This window comes from Saccopteryx leptura, chromosome 1 (genome assembly GCF_036850995.1).
Source record: "Saccopteryx leptura isolate mSacLep1 chromosome 1, mSacLep1_pri_phased_curated, whole genome shotgun sequence".
In the NCBI taxonomy this organism is placed as follows: Eukaryota; Metazoa; Chordata; class Mammalia; order Chiroptera; family Emballonuridae; genus Saccopteryx; species Saccopteryx leptura.
In genome coordinates this window covers 349572757-349592737 of record NC_089503.1, presented here as the reverse complement: position 1 = coordinate 349592737, position 19981 = coordinate 349572757, and the positions used below count along the sequence as shown (strand labels likewise).

At 39.7% G+C, this 19981-nt stretch overlaps 1 protein-coding gene across 6 annotated transcripts in view; it reads right to left on the bottom strand.

Moving 5' to 3' along the window:
• FILIP1 (filamin A interacting protein 1) overlaps positions 1–19981 on the bottom strand; it is a 242283-nt gene that overhangs the window by 62068 nt on the left and 160234 nt on the right. For all 6 annotated transcript variants that reach the window (XM_066358995.1, XM_066359000.1, XM_066358997.1 and 3 more), the window contains one exon: positions 15662–15840. In XM_066358995.1, coding sequence (XP_066215092.1) covers positions 15662–15840 — 179 coding nt within the window. The remainder of the gene's footprint in view (positions 1–15661; positions 15841–19981) is intronic.

The following is a 19981-nucleotide window of genomic DNA, read 5'->3' as shown; positions in this document are numbered from 1 at the left end:
CTTTGAGTGAATAAGCAAGAAGAAAGTCATAGGATATGCCAGACGCACTCTACTTGCGTTCCTTACTTGGGGCTGAAGAACATTCTTTCAGGATCTCCCTAGAGATTTGGATTAAGTTTGGGCAGTAGTTCTGTACACAATGATGCCTCCTTCCTTGGGGGAGATATAATCTAGAACTTCTCATATGTTACAGATGCCAGAAGTTAGACAAATCTGTGAACATCGCAAAGCTGAGCACATCAGAAAGTATTGGAGGGAGTGGTGGTGGGTGTAGATAAGTGGGCAAAGTAAGAACACTTCAAAGATTGGAATATAAGATTTGGTGACAGTGTAATAAATGACAAGATTAGGTAGGCCAAAGCCTTCCCCTTCTAACAGCACAATGGATCTGGATCAGTCATAGTTCACCGTTCCTAGTTTCCTTTACATTTCAGGTCAAATGTTCTTCCTTAAGTACTTAAGAATAAAATAAAGTAATTTTCAGTAATCTCTTATTGGATATTAGGAGGTAAAAAATATATATATAAAGAAAACCCTTAAGGCACAGTATTTCTGAACTTAAAAGGAATAAGTTAGGATTAAGTCAAGTTGACCTCTAGTTTGTTTGCTGTTGAAGCTTACATTTCAGCCCCTGAATATTATTTGAATAGTTTCTTGGCTAAGAATTCACATCTAAGAAAAAAGCTGAATATGTTATGCATTGCGTATGAAAGACCCAAACTCTGATTAATCTTTTCTGTTCAAACTTTTCACCACCATGAAGTACTTTCCAAACACAAGCATTCTTGGAAAAAAGTGCACGTTCAGTCAAGGAGCCAGAAAGGAGCAAACTCCAAACACTGCAAACACCACTTTCCCAAGTTCCAACTCCCTCCCCGGAGCCCCGGATTTGTAATGCTAATCTGAGTACCTTCTTCCATCCTGGAAAAAAGAGAAGTATCAGAGTAATGGAGTTCTCTGTGGTGCTAAGACACAACACATTTTTTCCAGGAGTTTCCTTTCTTAACTCTTTCTTGGTGTATAAATTTGTGTAAAAATAATGTTTGCCTGGCATTTATTGTGATAAATGGCTGCCAATTTAGGGCAGTATTCCTAAATATTTTCATTTCAGGAAAATAATCTCACTTATTACTTTTCAATACCTGATTTTGTCCATGATGTTGAAACAAACCACTAGTTTAATTAAAACCTTGATTCAAATAGTTTAGAATTTGGGAACCAAAACCTCCCAATGAGTTGCTGCAAATTTTCACTTTTAATCTAGTTGTTTTTGCAACCTGAATTCAGTTGTTTTCTCGGGAATTTATGCAGCTCACTGATGCTTCAATTAATTATTTAAAAATCTATGAGGTTTTGTTTTGTATTTTCTGACATACAGAGTGCCTATTAGAATTGATCAATTGTCTGACATTGCAATTATCTGACTCATGATTGACACTATCAGTGTACTGATTGATCAGAAAGAATAAATAAATTATAATTTATTACTACAAAGCTCTAGTTATTCACTGCATTTTACTTTGGTAGATATGAAGGCTGTAATTATTGACTTAAAATTTGCCTGCTGCCCTGGTCAGACAGCTCGGCTGGTTAGAGCATCATCCTGAAATGCAAAGGCGGTGGGTTTGATCCGTGTTCAGAGCACATTCAGGAACAGATTGATGTTTCTGTCCCTCTCTCTCTCTTCCTCTCACTAAAATCAATCAATAAATTTTTAAAAAATTTGCCTTCAAAAGTACCATTATAGCTGGCCTTCTTATTTCCTAATGATTTTCATTGTGTGTTTCTTGAAACTTTCCATCTGCTCTAGTTCCTGAGGGCTCTCTGATTAACAATAAAAATAAACATGCATTTTTATTTGCATACATATGCTGCATCAATAACAACCAATTTTAATCTAAAAAATATAAAGTAAGTTTGCACTAGACTTTCTAAATGAATGAATTTGTATCTGTATTCCACTTAATAAGCCACAATAGTTTCTGTGAAAAAATACATGTATTAAGATAACCCCTCAGTTTGGTACACTATTAAGTACAATTCTTTAGTTTAGACTACGGTTTTTGTTTTTGTTCTCTTTTCATGTTTAAAGCAGTTTGTTTTATGCAGCTGATGGGAAAAGAGAATAATTATTACACAGGTTGTTTTAATAAGTCAGTCCATGTTGGGTTTAGATTTAAATTCTTTTCAAGATATAAAATGTGTTCTGTCATTTTTTTTTTTTTGAGAGAGAGAGAAAGAGACAGATAGTCCTGGACAGAGACGAGAAGGGAGAGAGATGAGAAGCATCGACTCAAAGTTGCAGTGCGGTATGGTACCAAAGAATTGAAAAATTAATATTGATGTTTTAGGAGAAAAAGTCAGGTTTCTTGTCCTCTCCATTCTGTAGAGAATAAAGAGAAAGAAATGTGAAAGCTTCCTAGCTTGCAGAGACATACTATGTAGAAGATCTCTTTTACTAGGAAGCTTAAAGGCATTTTATAATTTGGGCTAAGCATACAGAGAGATTTTGTAAATATGATTTTTATACTTGTGTGTGATTTGCACCAACTCAAGATAGACAACAGCATTGTATTGTAAAGAGATTTTGTGCTGGGGAGACTTAGATTCCCCCTTCCCCCACCTCTGTGAGAAACAGGTAAACACCTAGCCAGGTGTGGGGAGGGGGGGAGAGATTAAGCGAATCTTTTCCTCTCCTCTTTTTTCCTTCTTTAATGGGCCATTGGGGACCCTTAACCCCTGGCGTCATGTAGACTCCCCCTCCCCTCCTGAAAACATGTAATCAATGTATATACCTCTAGACCAGTGCTGGTCAACCTGGTCCCTAGCGCTCACTAGTGGGTGTTCCAGCTTTCATAGTGGGAGGTAGCAGAGCAACCAAAGTATAAATAAAAAGATAGATTTAACTATCGTAAGTTGTTTTATAAAGATTGATTCTGCCAAACTTGTCGAAAATCTGACATAAAGTACTTGGTAAGTAATTATTAGTATATGCTTTAACTTGCTGTAACTCTGCTTTATAAATTTTATAAAGTTACTTCCCTACTTTATAAATCACCATTACTGTGGAACCAGTGGGCGGTTAGAAAATTTTACTACTAACAGAGATACAAAAGTAGGCAGTATAAAAAGGTTGACTACCCCTACTCTAGACAAAGGAATGGCAAATGAACACTAGAAAATTTAGGAATATCTTTTTATATGTAGAACAATATTTTCGGCTATTGTATTACCTTGTAAGTTTTAATGTGTAGAAATATTTTTATAAATCCTATAGACAAATGTTATAAGCTTGCTAATGAATTGTGTCATCTCTTCCCCTCCTCCTTTTCTCGCCAACCTGTGTGTGATCAAAGGTATATAACCTGCCTCAGGGCTATAGTCTGTGCGAACGATTTGGGTCAGCTATGCCCCGTGTTAGCCATATGCGGCTGGCATATTAATAAATCTCTTCTTTTAATAAAACTCCTTAAAAATTTATTTGGACTTGGTGTCTCTACATAAAATCCCAGCAAAATGGTACTTTACAACAGCAGCACTTTAGTTGTTCATTGATTTCTCATATGTGCCTTGACTGGGAGGCTACAGCCGAGTCTGTGACCCCTTGCTCAAGCCAGTGACCTTGGGCTCAAGACAGTGACCTTTGGGCTCAAGTCAGCAACTGTGGGGTCATATCTATGATCCCATGCTCAAGCCAGTGACCTCATGCTCAAGCTAGTGACCTTAAGCTCAAACTGGTGAGCCTGTGCTCAAGCTTTCAACTTCAGGGTTTCGAACCTGGGTCCTCTGCGTCCCAGGCAAACACTCTATCCACTGTGACATTGCCTGGTCAGGCTGACCCATTTTTAAAAAAGATATTATTTATTAATTTGAGAGAGAAGAGAGAAAGAGAGAAAGAAAAGTAGGGGTGGGGTGGGGCAGAGCAGAGCAGCGGAAAGCATCAACTCATAGTTGCTTCTCATATGTGCCTTGACCAGGCAAGCCTGGGGTTTCAAACGTGTGAAATACAATAATCTTCATTTTTCTGCATATCTTATAATTTCTCTTATGGGCTCCCAATTACTTTATCTTGGTTCATTCTGGTTAAGCTCAATCAAGTCAAGTTCTGTTTCGTAAATCTAAAGAATCTTGAGTCAAAAACAGTCTCCTGAGTTAATTCTAGAGTTTTAGAACCCCAATTATGGAGTTAGAACTAAGTTCTGGGATCACGAGGAAGGTGGGTGGGAGGTCATCTAGTCATCATCCTTCCACACTGGCATCCTCTGAGAGGCACACTGGGGTCTCTAGTCTCAGTTGTCAATTTGCTCAGGTTGTTGATCCAAGTGGGTCACAGTCCTGGTCTCTCGTCCGGCCCTGTCTCATTTATTCCCATGGCTTTCTAGGGATATGGGGAAAATCTAAATATTCTTTTAGTGTTTCAGAATATTTAATTATGACATGCTTTCTCCAACTGGACATATAAGACATTAATTTATTTTATTTTATTTTATTTTATTTTTATTTTAAAGAGAGAAAGAGAGAGAGTAGGAATGAGACACAGTTCCTGTATGTGCCCTGACTGGGGATCAAACCAGCAACCTCTGTGACTCCAGACAATGCTCTAACCAACTGAACTATCTGGCCAGGGCTATCAGACACTAATTTTTTTACTCTATTTCTCCAGAATTATTAGAGGGAGAAACACAAGTTTTGTCATGCCCTTTGCAATAGACTGAATTTTGTCCTCCCCAAATCGATAGGTCAAAGCCCTAACCCCTCAATGTGACAGTAGTTGGAGGTACAGCTTTTAGAAGATGAAGGTTAAAGGAAGTCATAAGGGGAGGGTCCTAATCTGATATGATTGGAGGAAAGAAGAAGCCTTGTAAAATCTCTCTCTCAGTGTTGGGATTCAAATAATTTTACAACCGGTTCTCAGCTCTAATGACCGGGTTAAGTATAAAAAAAATGATGTACCAAAAGGTAGTTTATTATTTCATGCATTTAATACTTAAATAAAAACAATAAAAAAGGTACACAAAACTAGATTATGTTATAAGAGTTTTAAAATATCAATGAAAAAATATTAAATAATACTTGACAAAAAAAAACAATAAAACTGTTATTTAAGATATTTCCATATTGCTTCTTGATTGGCGTCCTCACTTGCAATTTTTTTCACCTATGGATGGAATGAATATCACTAAGGGCATTTAGAATACGCTGTTGCACAGATGAACGTTAAAAAAGAATAAGGAATGTAAATTTGTGATTTCCACATTGGGAGGCTGCCCAGCCACCCACCTTAGAGAGAACTCTGATTACAAGCGCCATTTTAACAACCGGTTCACTGAACTCATCAAAAACTTAGGTATCAGTTCTGCCGAACTGGTGTGAACCAGCTGAGTCTTCCCACTGCTTGCTCTCTCTTTCTCTCTCTCTCTTTCTCTCTCTCCCTCTCTCTCTCTCTCTCTCTCTCGATGTGCATGTATGGAGGAAATGCCATGTGAGGACACAGTAAGAAGGTGGCCATCTGCAAGCCAGGAAGAGAGGCCTCACCAGAACCCAGCCATTCTAACACCCTGATCTTGGACTTTCAGTCTCCAGAACTATGAGAAAATAGATTTCTGTTGTTTAAGCCACCCGGTTTATTTTGCTATGACAGCCTAAGCAGACTAAGCCACCCTTGGACTCTACTACTTATCTCTCTACTCTCAAATTCTGCACACAACCCCTACCTGGGATTTATATACTCCCCACCTTTCCCTCCACATCCCCGACCCCAAAGCACTCAGACCAGAAGCTCCTCTTTTGCACTACCTCCTCCCACCACACAGACCCCTCTTGCTTTCTTGCTTCTGTCTCAGAGAAACATCTTACCTAAACGGGAAAGCAGAGAGGGTATCTGCTCGATTACATACTCTTTCTAAAGCTATACCTAGATCCTTTCTTCTGAAATCCAAAAGACAAGCTCTTGACTTTTCTCCTTCAGCTGTGACAACTTTTCCTTAAGGCAGCGGTTGCTCTTGGCTGGCTGCTCAAATAAGCACAGGTCACTGGATAACAAAAAATATTAGGTTAAAAATCCAATTATTATCAATGAGTAAATTTGTATAACTGAGCATAGGCAAATAAAATGCCCATATATAATTATATAGTAATTCAACTGTAATGGGACTACTTAGCTTCCAAGGTTGTAAGGGGCAGAGTCACTCAAGTTACCTAAGATGACGGGAGTTCTTAGAAGAAATATGCCAGGGTCAATTAATGCAGAAAAATGTCTTTACGGCCAAACAAACCCAGGGAGAATTGGAGTATTGGGCATCATTGTGTAGCATATACCTACAGTGCTAGTAACCTAACAGTAATGCTTGTCATCCCCTTGGAAATCAGTGTCTATCGAAACCTCAGCCTTGTGATATGGCTATTCTTCATTCTTAGTATTTCCACATCTCTGCTGGTTTCTTTCTTGGCTTCTGTTGTCTATACTTCTTTCTGTTTCATATGTTGCAAGAGAGTGTCTCAATGGGTTAGTCAGTCACCGTCAAACAGAGCACACTTTTGGCAGGATTCTCATGCCAACCTACCTCATAGGGCCCTCTTCTTACTATCAGAGGTTACAGACTAGTCACAGGAGAGACTAATTAGCTAAGAGATGGGTATGAGGATTCAGAATGAGTTACCCCAAGATGTACCTCTGTGATATGTAAATTGTTTGGAATTAAAGGCAAGTTTAGCCTGGGGCTCAAGAGAAACTTCTTCCCTTCACTTAAGTACCTAGAAAAACTTGAATTAGGGGCCTGGCTCCATAATAAGAGATTATCAGAGATAACCTCTTGGATTTATCTATAAGGCAGGACAAACTTCTATTTACTATGCATCTGTTCTTCCTATCACCCTGCAATGACCTTTGAAGTTCACAAGGTACCTTAACTCATGTCTAGTTCAGGATGCTCGATAAATCCAAGTTCCCTTTCTATCTCTGAATCTCTCCTGCATTCAGGGTCTCTGTCTTTCTCATGTATGTGGTGTTTTCATACATACGTATGTATTACATTTGATTATTTTCTTTTGCCAGTAGGTGCCCATCAATAGATTAGTGGATAAAAAAAGTTGTGTACATTTACACAATGGAATACTACTCAGCTATAAAAAAGAAAGGAAACCTTACAATTTGTGACAGCATGGATTGACCTATAGGGTATTATACTAAATGGAATGAGTCAGACACAGAAAGACAAATACCACATGATTTCACTTACATATTGAATCTAAAGAACAAAGTAAATGAACAAAAAAATAGATAGAGACTCATAGATGTAGAGAACAGACTTTTGTTTGCCAGAGGAGAAGGGTATGGGGGAGGCTGATTAGAAAAAAGTAAAGGAATTAAGAAGTATGAATTGGTAGTTACGAAATAATCACAGGGATGTAAAGTACAGCATGGGGGATATAGTTAATAATGTTGTAATAACTAAGAATGGTGCCAGGTGGGTGCTTAAAATATCAGGGAATCACTTTGTAAAGTATATTATTGCCTAACCACTACACTATAGATATTAAACTAATACAAAATAATATTGAATGTAAACTGTAATTGAAAAAGAAAATGTTTTTAAGTCATAAAGAAATAATAAAATGGGGTCAATGAGCCTGAGTTGAATCGTGACTTTATTGGTAACCAGAACTTGCTCTCTCCAGCCTAGCAGTCCCTACCACAGGTAATGTGTGCTGAAAAGTTGGATCTGCTTCATTCAGTTAGGGCCTTGACCCTGGAAGCGTTAGCATTTGAGACCTTTGTGAACTTTGTCTTGGACAAGCGTCAACTTCTGGTCTAATTGGTTGTGACCAGCATTTACAGAGTCATACAACAAAAAGAATGACAATTGTACTAATGAAACTTCCTTTATTTCTCTCAGAAGATGCCTTAGAGTTTCAGGAACTGTCTGACAATCTTTCTGGAAAAGAACAGCTCAATGATTCGTTCAGATATAGAGAGACTGACAATCTGCCCATTTCCCACTACTGGGCTCTCACTTTTTACCTCTCATATTGATATTTAAATTCTAACTACTATTCTCTATTGTCCTAGGACTTTTACAGAATAAGGGATATTAAATAACAGGATTGAGGCATTCTTACTTATTAAAATCTTAAACAGTTAAAGTGTATTTCTTGTTGATTGTCTCTCAAGCCCTTCTTTTCGATACTTTTCCATTCTTGCATCCAGTTTTCTTTGATCATTATTCCACCCCTTTGTATAATATTAAAGCCCTTTCTGGTTCAAGTTCTGTTGGTGTGGTCCTTAAAGTCCAAATACATTGAATCTAATTAACTAAGATTCTCAGGTTAAGCCTAAGATCTGGAAAATGCCTTCACCATCCCTATCAACAATAAAAATGCAACCATAACTGACATTTAGATAGAAGTATAAACTAATAGCCTCTGAAGTTTTATAAGCAGCAAGCAGCAGCATTATAAGATCCCGACTCATCAAATATAACTTAACTGGATTTTGTGGCATAGTAAAGCTAATTTAAAGAAAAGTTAAATGCATCTGAAAAATATTTTTCACAACAGTAAAATTTAATTAATTCATATCATAACCTTTAATCAGAAAACTGTTGATCAGATAACCTGTTTTCCTAGGCATATCTGTTAAAGTTATATTACTAAGATCAAAGACTGCTAACTCAATGACCTTGAGAATGAGGGCACTATGAAGTTTGGAGGAAAGGTCACATCTACTTAAGACCCAGTATTTTTGTACAGGTGGGATCTGGTGAAATAAACGTCAAAGCATTTTTTTAATGGGCTCACTTATATATGATCCACAGAGTGCCTGGTTAAGTATGAGTGACATGCTTCTAGTTCCACAGTGCTGATAATAGATTTATTAATACCCTGGGTCTTTTAGGAGAATCAACTTCCCTTTAACTTCAAATTCCCAACCCTAGGAAGCTGGCTTTGAGTCACTGATTGCCTGGTCACTTTAAGTAAGCTGTAACATCACTTTTTTTACATTATCCTCACCTACCCGATCCCCCACACAAACACCCAAGCTCTGTGATAGGGGTAATACCATCAACTCAGCCTCCTTCATTTCAATTACACTTTTTAATAGGGTTAAAGATTTGCACATTGCAAGGGTAAGAGGAATTAAAAGGTGTGGTTTAATCCTAACATTCTTTCAGAAAATCAAATGTAAAACATATTCCTTCTGTGATTGAGTCCTTGGATTTTAATCCCTCTCCTTTATTATAAACTCTATTTCCAGAAATTTCCTGGTCAGTAGGATACCATAAGAGGTATATCTCATGACCATGTCTGTGAATTTGCATCCTAAACAGAATGGTTGCGCAGTCTAAGAAGTCACTGCCCAACTTTCCAAGTCATCTTTTCTGCCACCCTACATTAAGAAAATGAGGTGTTCACTTTAATTAGAAGATAAGAATGTGGAAGTAGAAAAGGTTATTTCTTTTTTTTTTTTTTTTTTGTATTTTTCTGAAGCTGGAAATGGGGAGAGACAGTCAGACAGACTCCCTCATGCGCCCGACCGGGATCCACCCGGCACGCCCACCAGGGGCGAAGCTCCGCCGCAACCAGAACCACTCCAGCGCCTGGGGCAGAGGCCAAGGAGCTATCCCTAGCGCCCAGGCCATCCCCGCTCCAATGGAGCCTTGGCTGCGGGAGGGGAAGAGAGAGACAGAGGGGGGGGGGTGGAGAAGCAAATGGGTGCTTCTCCTATGTGCCCTGGCCGGGAATCGAACTCGGGTCCCCCCGCACACCAGGCCGACGCTCTACCACTGAGCCAACCAGCCAGGGCCAAGGTTATTTCTTTTGTGTTTTTAAGATTTTATTTATTGATTTTACAGGGAGCGGAGAGAGAGGCGAGTGGGGAGCGAGAATTATGAATTTATAGTCGCCTCATTTTTAGTTGTTCATTGATTGCTTGTTCTATCTGCCTTGACCGGGCAAGCCCAGCATTTCCAACCAGAGACCTCAGCATTCCAGGTTAATGCTCTATTCACTGCACCACCACAGGCCAGGCTATTTCTTTCTCTCTTTTTATAGTGAAAAGCTCAGTTCAAACATTGATTCTTTTGGCAATGACTGGTGGAAGGAATGTAACCTGCCTGATTTTCTAAATAGGGATAGTAATTATACATGATACAGTTGTATAAGGATGAAACAAGATGTATATGTGTCCAGCATATTGAGGAGGTCAATGAAAGCTAACTCTGCTGTTAGACAGGATCTCGCAGAGAGTTAACACAGTGAGGGCTCTGTTATTTTCTGCTGATATGCTCTATCTATTGATTAATTTCTGCTTGATAAGACTTGATCATTTGCACATCAGCAGCAATCTTTTTCCACAAAATGCTTTATGGTGATCCTCCAAACTACCAGTGAGAAAAGTCAATTCCATTGCTATATTTTAGAGATAAGGCATCTAAATCCAAGAAACTTTAGGAAATTATGCCCAGGAACCAGATGTGAATCTTTTTCTAAAAAGTGAGCCAAGACTATTTTCCAAGATCCCAGGCTACTAGAGCCAGTTTTTTAAAACTTGCTTTATCTAACTGGTCCTCTCCTCACACAGGCAAATGTAATTGTGCAGCCTGTTCCAAGAGCCACCAGGCAGACGCCGACCTCTTCACAGTGACCTGAACAAAACCAAAACGGGGCTCGAAAGCTTTCCCTCCATTCAAGCTTCTGCTCCTGCATTCTCTGCTTCACAAGTTCAGAGATTTCTCTTGAGATGTTGATTTGTACTTAAAAAAAAAGTCTTATACTTGGAAGGCTTACTGCAATATTATATGATGATGTAATTATTTATGCAGTCCTAGCTGAGCCTATGGAATCCAAAACCTTTAAAATCTATATCTACCATTATAGATTTAGACAGTACTCCTCCACATCATTTAATATACACTCAGTCCCCTCAAATATATTTAAATTCAAGACCATTTTTTTTTTGACGAAACTTTGTTCTTTCTATTCTGACATTCTTGAAGCAGCTCTAGTGAAGTTTAAGATTAAAATCACAAGTCTTGCAGTTCAGACAAGGAATAAATATACACTCTACAGGTGATCTTATGTGCCCAGAATTATGCCTTTAAAGATCAAATTGACTTAAAATATGGACCAGATAGAATATAGCACTTAGAAAGAGCTTTTCTTTACCCAGCCTTAATTAATGCAATGAAGAATATTTTCATCTCAATTATTAAAAACACCAGTTAAGCCAATGCAGTTCTTCATGCTATTCCCTCTTTTTAATTTGAGAAGATGACTATTTAAAAAAAAGTAAATATGCAACAAATGATGGTAAAAATGTTAAGCCTGACAAAGGAGAGACACACAGGCCTGATGAATTTTATAAGATGTTTATTTCTACATCTGTAAAACGGACGGACTGAGATCCTAGTGACATCAGCAGAGAGCCGCAGGAAGGGGGTGTCTGATATAGGAGTTGCTGCAGGCAGTCACTGGCATGGGGTTGGTGCACCTGGACATGCTCAGATTAGCATATCGGAGTTTGTGGCCTTGGTCACAGACTGTCTCCCTTTCTCAACCCTCAGGTCCCTCATGATGATAGCCTTGTCCCAAGGAGATTTCCCAGAACCTTCCCAGGGTGAGGGGAGTTGCTTACGGAGAAGGGGAGGTTGAGCGAGTGAGATGCTTAATGAAGTTGCCCTAATGAGAGATTGGGTGTGGGAATTTGAGTTTAAAGGGGCTCTGGGATTTAAAGGAGCCCTGAACCCAAACCTAACAGTAAATTGGGATCACAGTCTAAAGGAAGCCCAGAACAATATTTTGCCCATTTTAGGTACTTAATTTGTGGACTTCTCTATACAAGATTAATTTAACAACTCCTGAAAAGTGAAAAATAAGTTCTGCTTCTCTAGTTTTTACACTTGCATGGTCTAGGCCAGTGGCCGTAATGAGAGAGGAGCTTGGGGGAGGCTTCACGTAGCCCTCCCGTAACCATCGCCAGCCTGGCATCAACACTACCTCAAACAGAACGCAACGGAAGCAGAACATTGTGTATCCTAGTCGAACTTGGCTCCAAAAGAAGTCCCCAGGCTTCAACAGATGCCGTCTCAAGGCTTTTTCTATCTTGACAGTCTAGAGACACCACTGGTCCTAATATCTCTGTGTTTATAATCTCACAGTATCCACCAATCTGCCTTTTAAGATTGTGTCATAGTTTGGACATAAGAGCATGGAGGTGGGGAGGCCACACACACACAAAAGAAAACAAGCCATTTTGCACAAGGGACTCATTTGCATAAAAGTGCTAGACCATTGACCTGTTTTATGATCTTAATTGTGCTACATAATTTATCTGGGCCTCAATTTCTCCACGCATAGAATGAGGAATTTGCAAAGGCTGATCTCAGAAGTCCTTTGCAATGCTTAGAGCCTCAGATTCCTGGTTTCATCAAATATCTGAATCCGGATTGCTTAGCAACACCTGCTACTGATCCTTATGCCTGGGTCCCTTTTTGTTACCTTTAACCATTTTTTCAGAAGTAAGAACCGCTTACAGAGCAGGATAATTATAGAGAACGGAGCCTAGATGCCACCTCCGGTGGAGTCCCCTGGCTCTGCACCCCTTCCCCCATCATCTTACCACCACCAAAGGCAAAGCTGTCTGGGATGCGGACAGCCTGCAGACTTACACACCCAGTGGGAGAGGCTGGGGGATTATAAGAAGCAAACCACTTAGGCTTATCTCAAGCCTCACTTCCTTCCTGTACTCCTGCTCTCAGAGAAAACAAAGATAAATGTTTCCGAAGGAAAGTTCTTGGCGCTTTTCCTCTCCTTCTCTCCCCCCTCCTTTTGTTTTTTGTTTTTGTTTGTTTTCTCACAAATGGTACTTTTCCGGAGAAGGGAAAGAGAGTGAAAAACAAAGAAGGCAAACAAAGGATTTGGAACAGTCTATGCAAGGACTCCTACTAGTGCTGAGAAATGCCAGTTCTTTATTAGCTGCAGCTCAGCTTTTGCAGGTGTTGGGCCACATGGCGCCCAAGCAGAGGCTGCCAGCACACCTGGGCTCTGGCTGAGTCCAGAGGGACTAGGTGCCTGGACACAGTCCAAGGTCCTTGTGGGGAGGAGCTCGCCTGCGACAGTGGCCCAGGGAGGAAAGCAAGCCTTGAGGTCAGCAAACTGCCAGCCCCCATATGTAGATCCAATTAGTACCGCTTACATCAAAAAGAGGATTTAAATCAAAGCAGATTTAGCCGGCCAGTTTCCAAAGGGCTGCGAGAATCCCTAGCCTGACCTTTGAGGAAATCCTGAGGGTTTCACTGCCCCCCCCCCCCCGGGAATGCAGGCCAGTCACAGAGGATGCCTCAGATCTCAGAGACGTTCAGAGATGCCAATTTAATTACCAGAGTCCTAGCAGGTGTTTAATTTAACAAAACAAGTATGTCAGGGTGTGGCACTGACATACACACTTACTTGTAGAAAGTCAGGGGATTGATCTGGGGAAAGAACATTGACAGTAAAAAATATACAACACTAAAGTATAACCTGTTTAGTAAAAAGTACTATATATTTCAAAACTTTATAGTGGTTTGATATTTAAGAGAGAGCCAAAGGGAAGGTCTCAGTGAATATTTATCTAAAACATGAAAATTTGGTGACATATCCCAGTTACGTTGATCAAAAAGTATCAAAGGCATCTTAAGAAAAATTTTTAAATTTTACTTTCATTTTAAAATCCTTCTACATAGCACTCTGCTCATGAAATATGGATGTTGTAATTGTCTTAGTAAAATTGACTCCAAAAATGGGATTGGACTTGTTCATCTAAGGTTGATCAACATGACGTTAGTAAATAAACACATTGGGATAGGCTCATTGTATAACTGATGTGAGTACTGTTTGAACCTTAGAGCTCTCCATGTGTTATCATTTCAGTTACTCTCACAGAACACAAAAATTAGGAAAGCAAAAAAGAAAAAACTAGAAACAGCCACCCACACACTTCATTTAAAACCAGCAACTCTGTAAGTGAACTTTTACCACATCAGGCATTTAACTTGGATGTAAAATTGTAGAAAAGATAGCTATATCTGGTTCTAAATGAAGTAATTTGCAAAGTGATCAGATAATTAATCCATATAAGGGTTCTTTAAAATTACTTGGTTTCAGAACTTTTAAAAAGTCGCTATCAAACAAGATGCTGCTCTTTTACCTGACCATATTCCAGCCCCGACATGTCAGGGGGTGTCTATGGTAGATATATGTAATCCATACTGTTGTTAGAACCTTGTTTGCAATACCTGTATTTTAAGTTGGGAAGTTCACAGAGATTGAGGACATGAAGTTTATTTTCAGTGTTTCGTTACCAAAAATATCAAGTAAGTCTATCTGTTTGTTCAAACATAAAACTGATAAAACCTGACCTTACAGAAGCAGAAGACGAGCTTAAAGAAACCATAAAGTGAGTCTAATGTACAGCCTTGTTCTCTTTTCCATTTTTGCCTCCCCAAGGAGTGTGCCAAGTCCAATAATAAGTAAACATTACCAATAATTTTTTACAAAATATAACACAAAACTGTTCTGTTTCATGTTTTTATTTCCTCTCTTGTTGCAATAGCTTTTTCTAGTAAGTAAACTAACCTGGGAAAACCAAATCTCTTTTTGGTAACTAAGTAGATAATAAAGCCAGGATTGGTGAGGCTTTTCTTGAGTGGCTCTTAATTTGCAAGTCCTATACACAGAAGCAGACACGCTTGGTAACTCAAAGCATCAGGATTTAAATCATTGGTTTCAAAGATTGTGAAATTCACAGACATAACTATTCAGCTAAGGAAAAGAAAAGGAGAGAAAAAGCTAAAAAGACGCTAAAAAAAAACCTGGGTAGTATAGAGCTTGTCAATTTGGAGTCTACTTCAAATGTGGCAATCCCTGGTTGGAGAAAAACTACCTACAAGAATAGATAAGCAAGGCTCACCCCATTTAGTTTTGGTCTTTTTTTTACCCTTTTTAAAAAAATTCATTTTAGAGAGGAGAGAGAGACAGGGGGGAGGAGCTGGAAGCATCAACTCCCATATGTGCCTTGACCAGGCAAGCCCAGGGTTTTGAACCAGCGACCTCAGCAATTTCCAGGTCGACGCTTTATCCACTGTGCCACTACAGGTCAGGCTTTTTTTACATTGTTTTAAGAGTTTTCAACCCTTAGCAAGTTAAGCAGGTAGTTCTAGTCATTAAGTAATTTATATACAATCAAATGTTAAGATTTTCTATACTGGTAGTAAGAATATATAGGATTCATTTTAAATTGTTAAATTTAACATTTTGCCTTCCTGAGTAAGTGGATTTCAATCTCAAAGAGAACAAGTAGATTATTTCAAATGGAAGGCAGTTAGTAGAGAGGCTTTTGAAATGTAGGTGCTTCATTGATCAAGTTCAAATACATTCTTCCTGGGTTGGTTTCCAGCTTTATATTTATAATAGTTTTCAACATTGTAATGGGAAAGTGGAGTCTTACTTATATGTGCCTTCAAGCGTATTCACTTTAATAGCTCCAGGTAAAGTCTGTCTCACTCTCAATGGTCAGAAACCACTTAGGGATCGGAGTTAGGCTGGTGTCACCAACCCCTGATGGGAGGGACAGAGAGGAGGGCTGCGGGCATGCCGAGGTGACTGGTGGCACGGCGCACATTACCTCTCCCGCTCCTGCTCCAGCAGGTTGGTGAAGTCGTCGCTCTTGTTCATGTAGTCGGTGTGCTTGTGCTTCTCGTTCTCCAGCTCGTACACCGTGCGCCGGTGGCACTTCTCCGCCAGGAGCAGCTGCTCCAGCATGCGCCGGTAGGTCTCCTTCTGCTTCTCCTCAAGTCTGTCCAGCTGAGTAAGCAAGCGGGGGAAAGAGCTTAATATTTTACTTTATTTGTATATGTGACTCTAAATAATTTGTTTACATTGGTCTGGTAATTTATTACCTTAAGGAGAGGAAATAGAGTCTGGTATGCTCTGCCATTTTCACCATTCCATCTTTTTCTCTAGGCTACTTGGTTTTATAAACAAGTCAGTAATAAGGCTGAAGTGACGTCTGGTCTTCTGGCCCTTTTATTCTGAACACATGCATGGTTCCTAAACTTTCAGGAGAACAGACTCCTTCACTGTTTCCATGAGGTGGCACAAAACCCTCTAGTCAGAAAGAAAGAGGATAACATCCTGATCGCGGGAGAAAGAAGAGCTCAGCACGCACGTGTCCCGAACCTCTCCCCTGGGAGGTAATTACCATCATCACAATCTGTTTCTAAGGTTGGCAGTTAAATGCATTTCTAGGAAAAGTATACAAAGGACCTACAGTCCTCTTCTTTTTAAGAGATAATAAATATAAGGAGGACTCCAGAACTTGTAGGGAGCACATATCTCAGACTAAAAGAGGTGATATATTGCCTGGCCTGTGGTGGCATAGTGCATAGAGCAGGGGTCCCCAAACTTTTTACACAGGGGGCCAGTTCACTGTCCCTCAGACCATTGGAGGGCCGGGCTATAAAAAAAACTATGAACAAATCCCTATGCATACTGCACATATCTTATTTTAAAGTAAAAAAACAAAACGGAAACAAATATAACATTTAAAATAAAGAACAAGTAAATTTAAATCAACAAACTGACCAGTATTTCAATGGGAACTATGCTCCTCTCACTGACCACCAATGAAAGAGGTGCCCCTTCCGGAAGTGTGGTGGGGGCCGGATAAATGGCCTCAGGGGGCCGCATGTGGCCCGCGGGCCGTAGTTTGGGGACCCCTGGCATAGAGTGTCGACCTAGGATGCTGAGGTCGCCAGTTTGAAACCTTGGGTTTGCCTGGTCAGGGCATGTGATAAGCAAGCAAGGAACAACTAAAGTGAAGCAACTATGAGTAGATACTTCTCACTCCCCTACCCTTTGTAAAATCAATAAATAAAATCTTTTAAAAAATAAATTAAATTAAATTAAAAAATAAAAGAGATCTTATCAAATATTATTCCAGGGCTTTGTGCCTGTTTGTCTGGCCAGGCTATAAGATCTTTAAGGGCCCATGCCTTAATCATCTCTTTAGTCCCTAGTGCACACTGTCCCTTTAGGCACAGTGCCTGAAACAAAATAAGTGTTTAGGAAATATTTGTTAAATTGGATCAAAACAATATTGATAGGTCTGTATCCTACTCTCCTTTTCAAACTGGAGTACATGGGTTTGCAACCTCAGCACTACTGACATTTAAGGCCAAATAATTATTTTTTGGTGCTGTCCTGTTCATTGGACAATGTTTAGCAGCTTCCCTGGCCTCTGCATCTAAAGATGTCAGTAGTATCACCCCTAGTTGTGACAAAACTATTCCCAGACATTGTCAAATCTGCCCTGGTGGGAAAAATTGCTGACCCTCCCCCAGAGGCAAACCACTGCTCTAAATATGTTGAAGCAGACATATTTAAAATTCATGCTCCCATCCAAGTACTAACGAGGTACGACCCTGCTTAGCTTCCAAGATCAGACGAAATCAAGCATGTTCAGGGTGGTATGGTTATAGACTAAAATTCATTCTCAATCCCACAATCAACTCCTTAAAGCCAAGGGGGTAGCCCCATGGGGCATCAGCATCAGAGCTATTGCTGCTGGGTTTGCCATACATATGTGCCTTTCAGCCATAAGAAGTATCCAAGGTTCCTTCTACAATTGCATATTTTTATTGTGAATGGATCATCATAATGCCAAAGGCCCAACTTTGCTAAGAGTGTGGTAGAGAAGTTCAAGGACTTTAGAAGAGGAGAAATTTCAGTATGTTTTAGATAAAACGATCATAGCTCAGGAAATGATTTTAGCTGTAATCAGCAGAAGGCTAACTGGAGAAGGATTAAGGAATTTAGGGAGAATTAAATCTATTTAAGAGGAAACATGAGGTCTTAAAAGACCAAACCGGATTTACACAAAAGGGAAATGGATCAAAGTGCTCTTAAAGATAGGGCTATAAAAATGGAGATAATTTCGTCATTGTTGAATCAGAATGAGTAATCAGAGGAGGTACAGATAGCAATGTGACCCCTCACCCCCGCAAAAAGGGTGTCAGTCAGGATCCAGGAAATGCACTTAAAACTGCAGATAGTCCTTCATGAGATCAATTGGGGGCTCTTGTCTTGAGGACCACAGAAGCTATTCAAACTGGTCACATAAAACATAGACAGATTTAAGAATTAAAATCTGAGAAGATCAAGGTAGCATATCTGAAGTATTATGTAGTGAGTTTCTGGGTGTCACTATTTAGATGGGTCCTGGGTGAACAGCTCAGGAAACTCAGAGATGTAGAGTCTGAAGGCAAAGTAAGACAAATAAAAGGGGATTCCAGGAGGATAGCAGCAGATACAGAAGACCAAACATAGATAGGGCTTGATGGGAAAGACTCTTTAGTAAAGATTATCCAACTCAAGGACATAAAAGTAGATACAATTTATGTTGAACAAAGGATCCTCTTGGCAGAGTCCTAACTCCTTGATGTTGCCTCTCTCACTGAGGGAGACCACACAATGTAGAATATGGAAGGCAGTATCAGGAAACCAAATCTCTGGATCTGAAAGCATAGGGATAGGAGGAGCTAACAAACAAATAAAAAAAACTTTAAGATCCATAAAATAGTGATTGAGAAAGAAGGGGACCACTTGAAGAAACTGGTCAAAAAACAAAACAAAAAAAACTTAGCTGAGCCTTCTTATTGTGGAAAGGTTGTGACAAAAGAAAATATTTTTGTTGCCTTGAGTAAGACAAGTTACTCAAGGATTAGAAAGTTCAAACATGTGGAAAAGCTAAATTCTGAGAATAGTAACACCTGGATAAGGCATGGTCACTAGGTCCCAAGGCACACAGGCTTTAGAAGAGTCACCTGGGGAAGGGGGTAATTTCCCACCTGAAATAAGGAGGCAATAAGGAAAACCATTGGTAACAGATGGGTCTCCTAGGCCTGGGCATAAGGGATGAAAAAGAAAACAATTAAACAGGTGGTAAATATGTAGGTGGAAAAGCAGAACACCTAAAATAAGATCTAGGCCCAGAAGATATCACCACTGCAAATCCCTAAACTTCACAAAAAGATATATTTCAAATGCCACTCACTGAGGGCAAGGATAGTACATGCAAACAGATTCCTCCACCCAACATAGGGTTTGTCATATCCCATAATTATTAACCTTTTGATGGTGACAGTCTCTGTCTGATGTGGACAACTGCCCTCGACTGACTGGAACTTTATTGTAGCTGACGATTTTCTCTACCTGCCCTCTTTCCCTTAGGCATGCCCTAATGCCTCCGGTTTGGTCTTGGTAAGAGTAACAAGGGTTTATGTGGCACCGAGGTCTAGGGCCCCAAGGAATATTATTTTGTTTGAGAGAAAATGACCTTGGAGCTGGGGATTTTCTTGAATTGTTAAAATTTATGTATGTGAGGTTGATACTAATAAAATTGAATGTCTTAATAATTCTTTGAAGTCTAATTTCTTTGGGAGTTTGCTTAAGAATTATGAATTTTGGTATCTCTAAAGCTCAGGAAGATTTAATATTTGCTTCTTAATTTCTCTCCAGATATTTGGCAAGGGGTAGGGTGGGTCCTTCATATTAATTTCACAGTTTAACTTCTAGTGAGTTCAATTGAGTAGCCTAGCTGGTCATAATTTGGTATGGATATTTGAAAGGACAGCAATTTTTTTTGGCTTGAGGTATAGCATGGCTTCTAGGAACAACAGCTAGACTATCACCCTGGCTGGTTGGCTCAATGGAAGAGTGTCAGCCTGGCATGTGGATGTCCTGAGTTAAATTTTCAGTCAGGGCACACAGAAGAAGAGACCGTTTGCTTCTGCACCCCTCCCCCTCTCACAACTCTCTCTCTCTCTTCCCCTTGGCAGCCATGGCTCGATTGGTTTGAGCTCATCAGCCTGGGGCACTGAGGATGGCTCCATTGAGCCTCCTCCTCAGGTGCTAAAAATAGCTTGGTTGCAAGCATGGCCCCAGA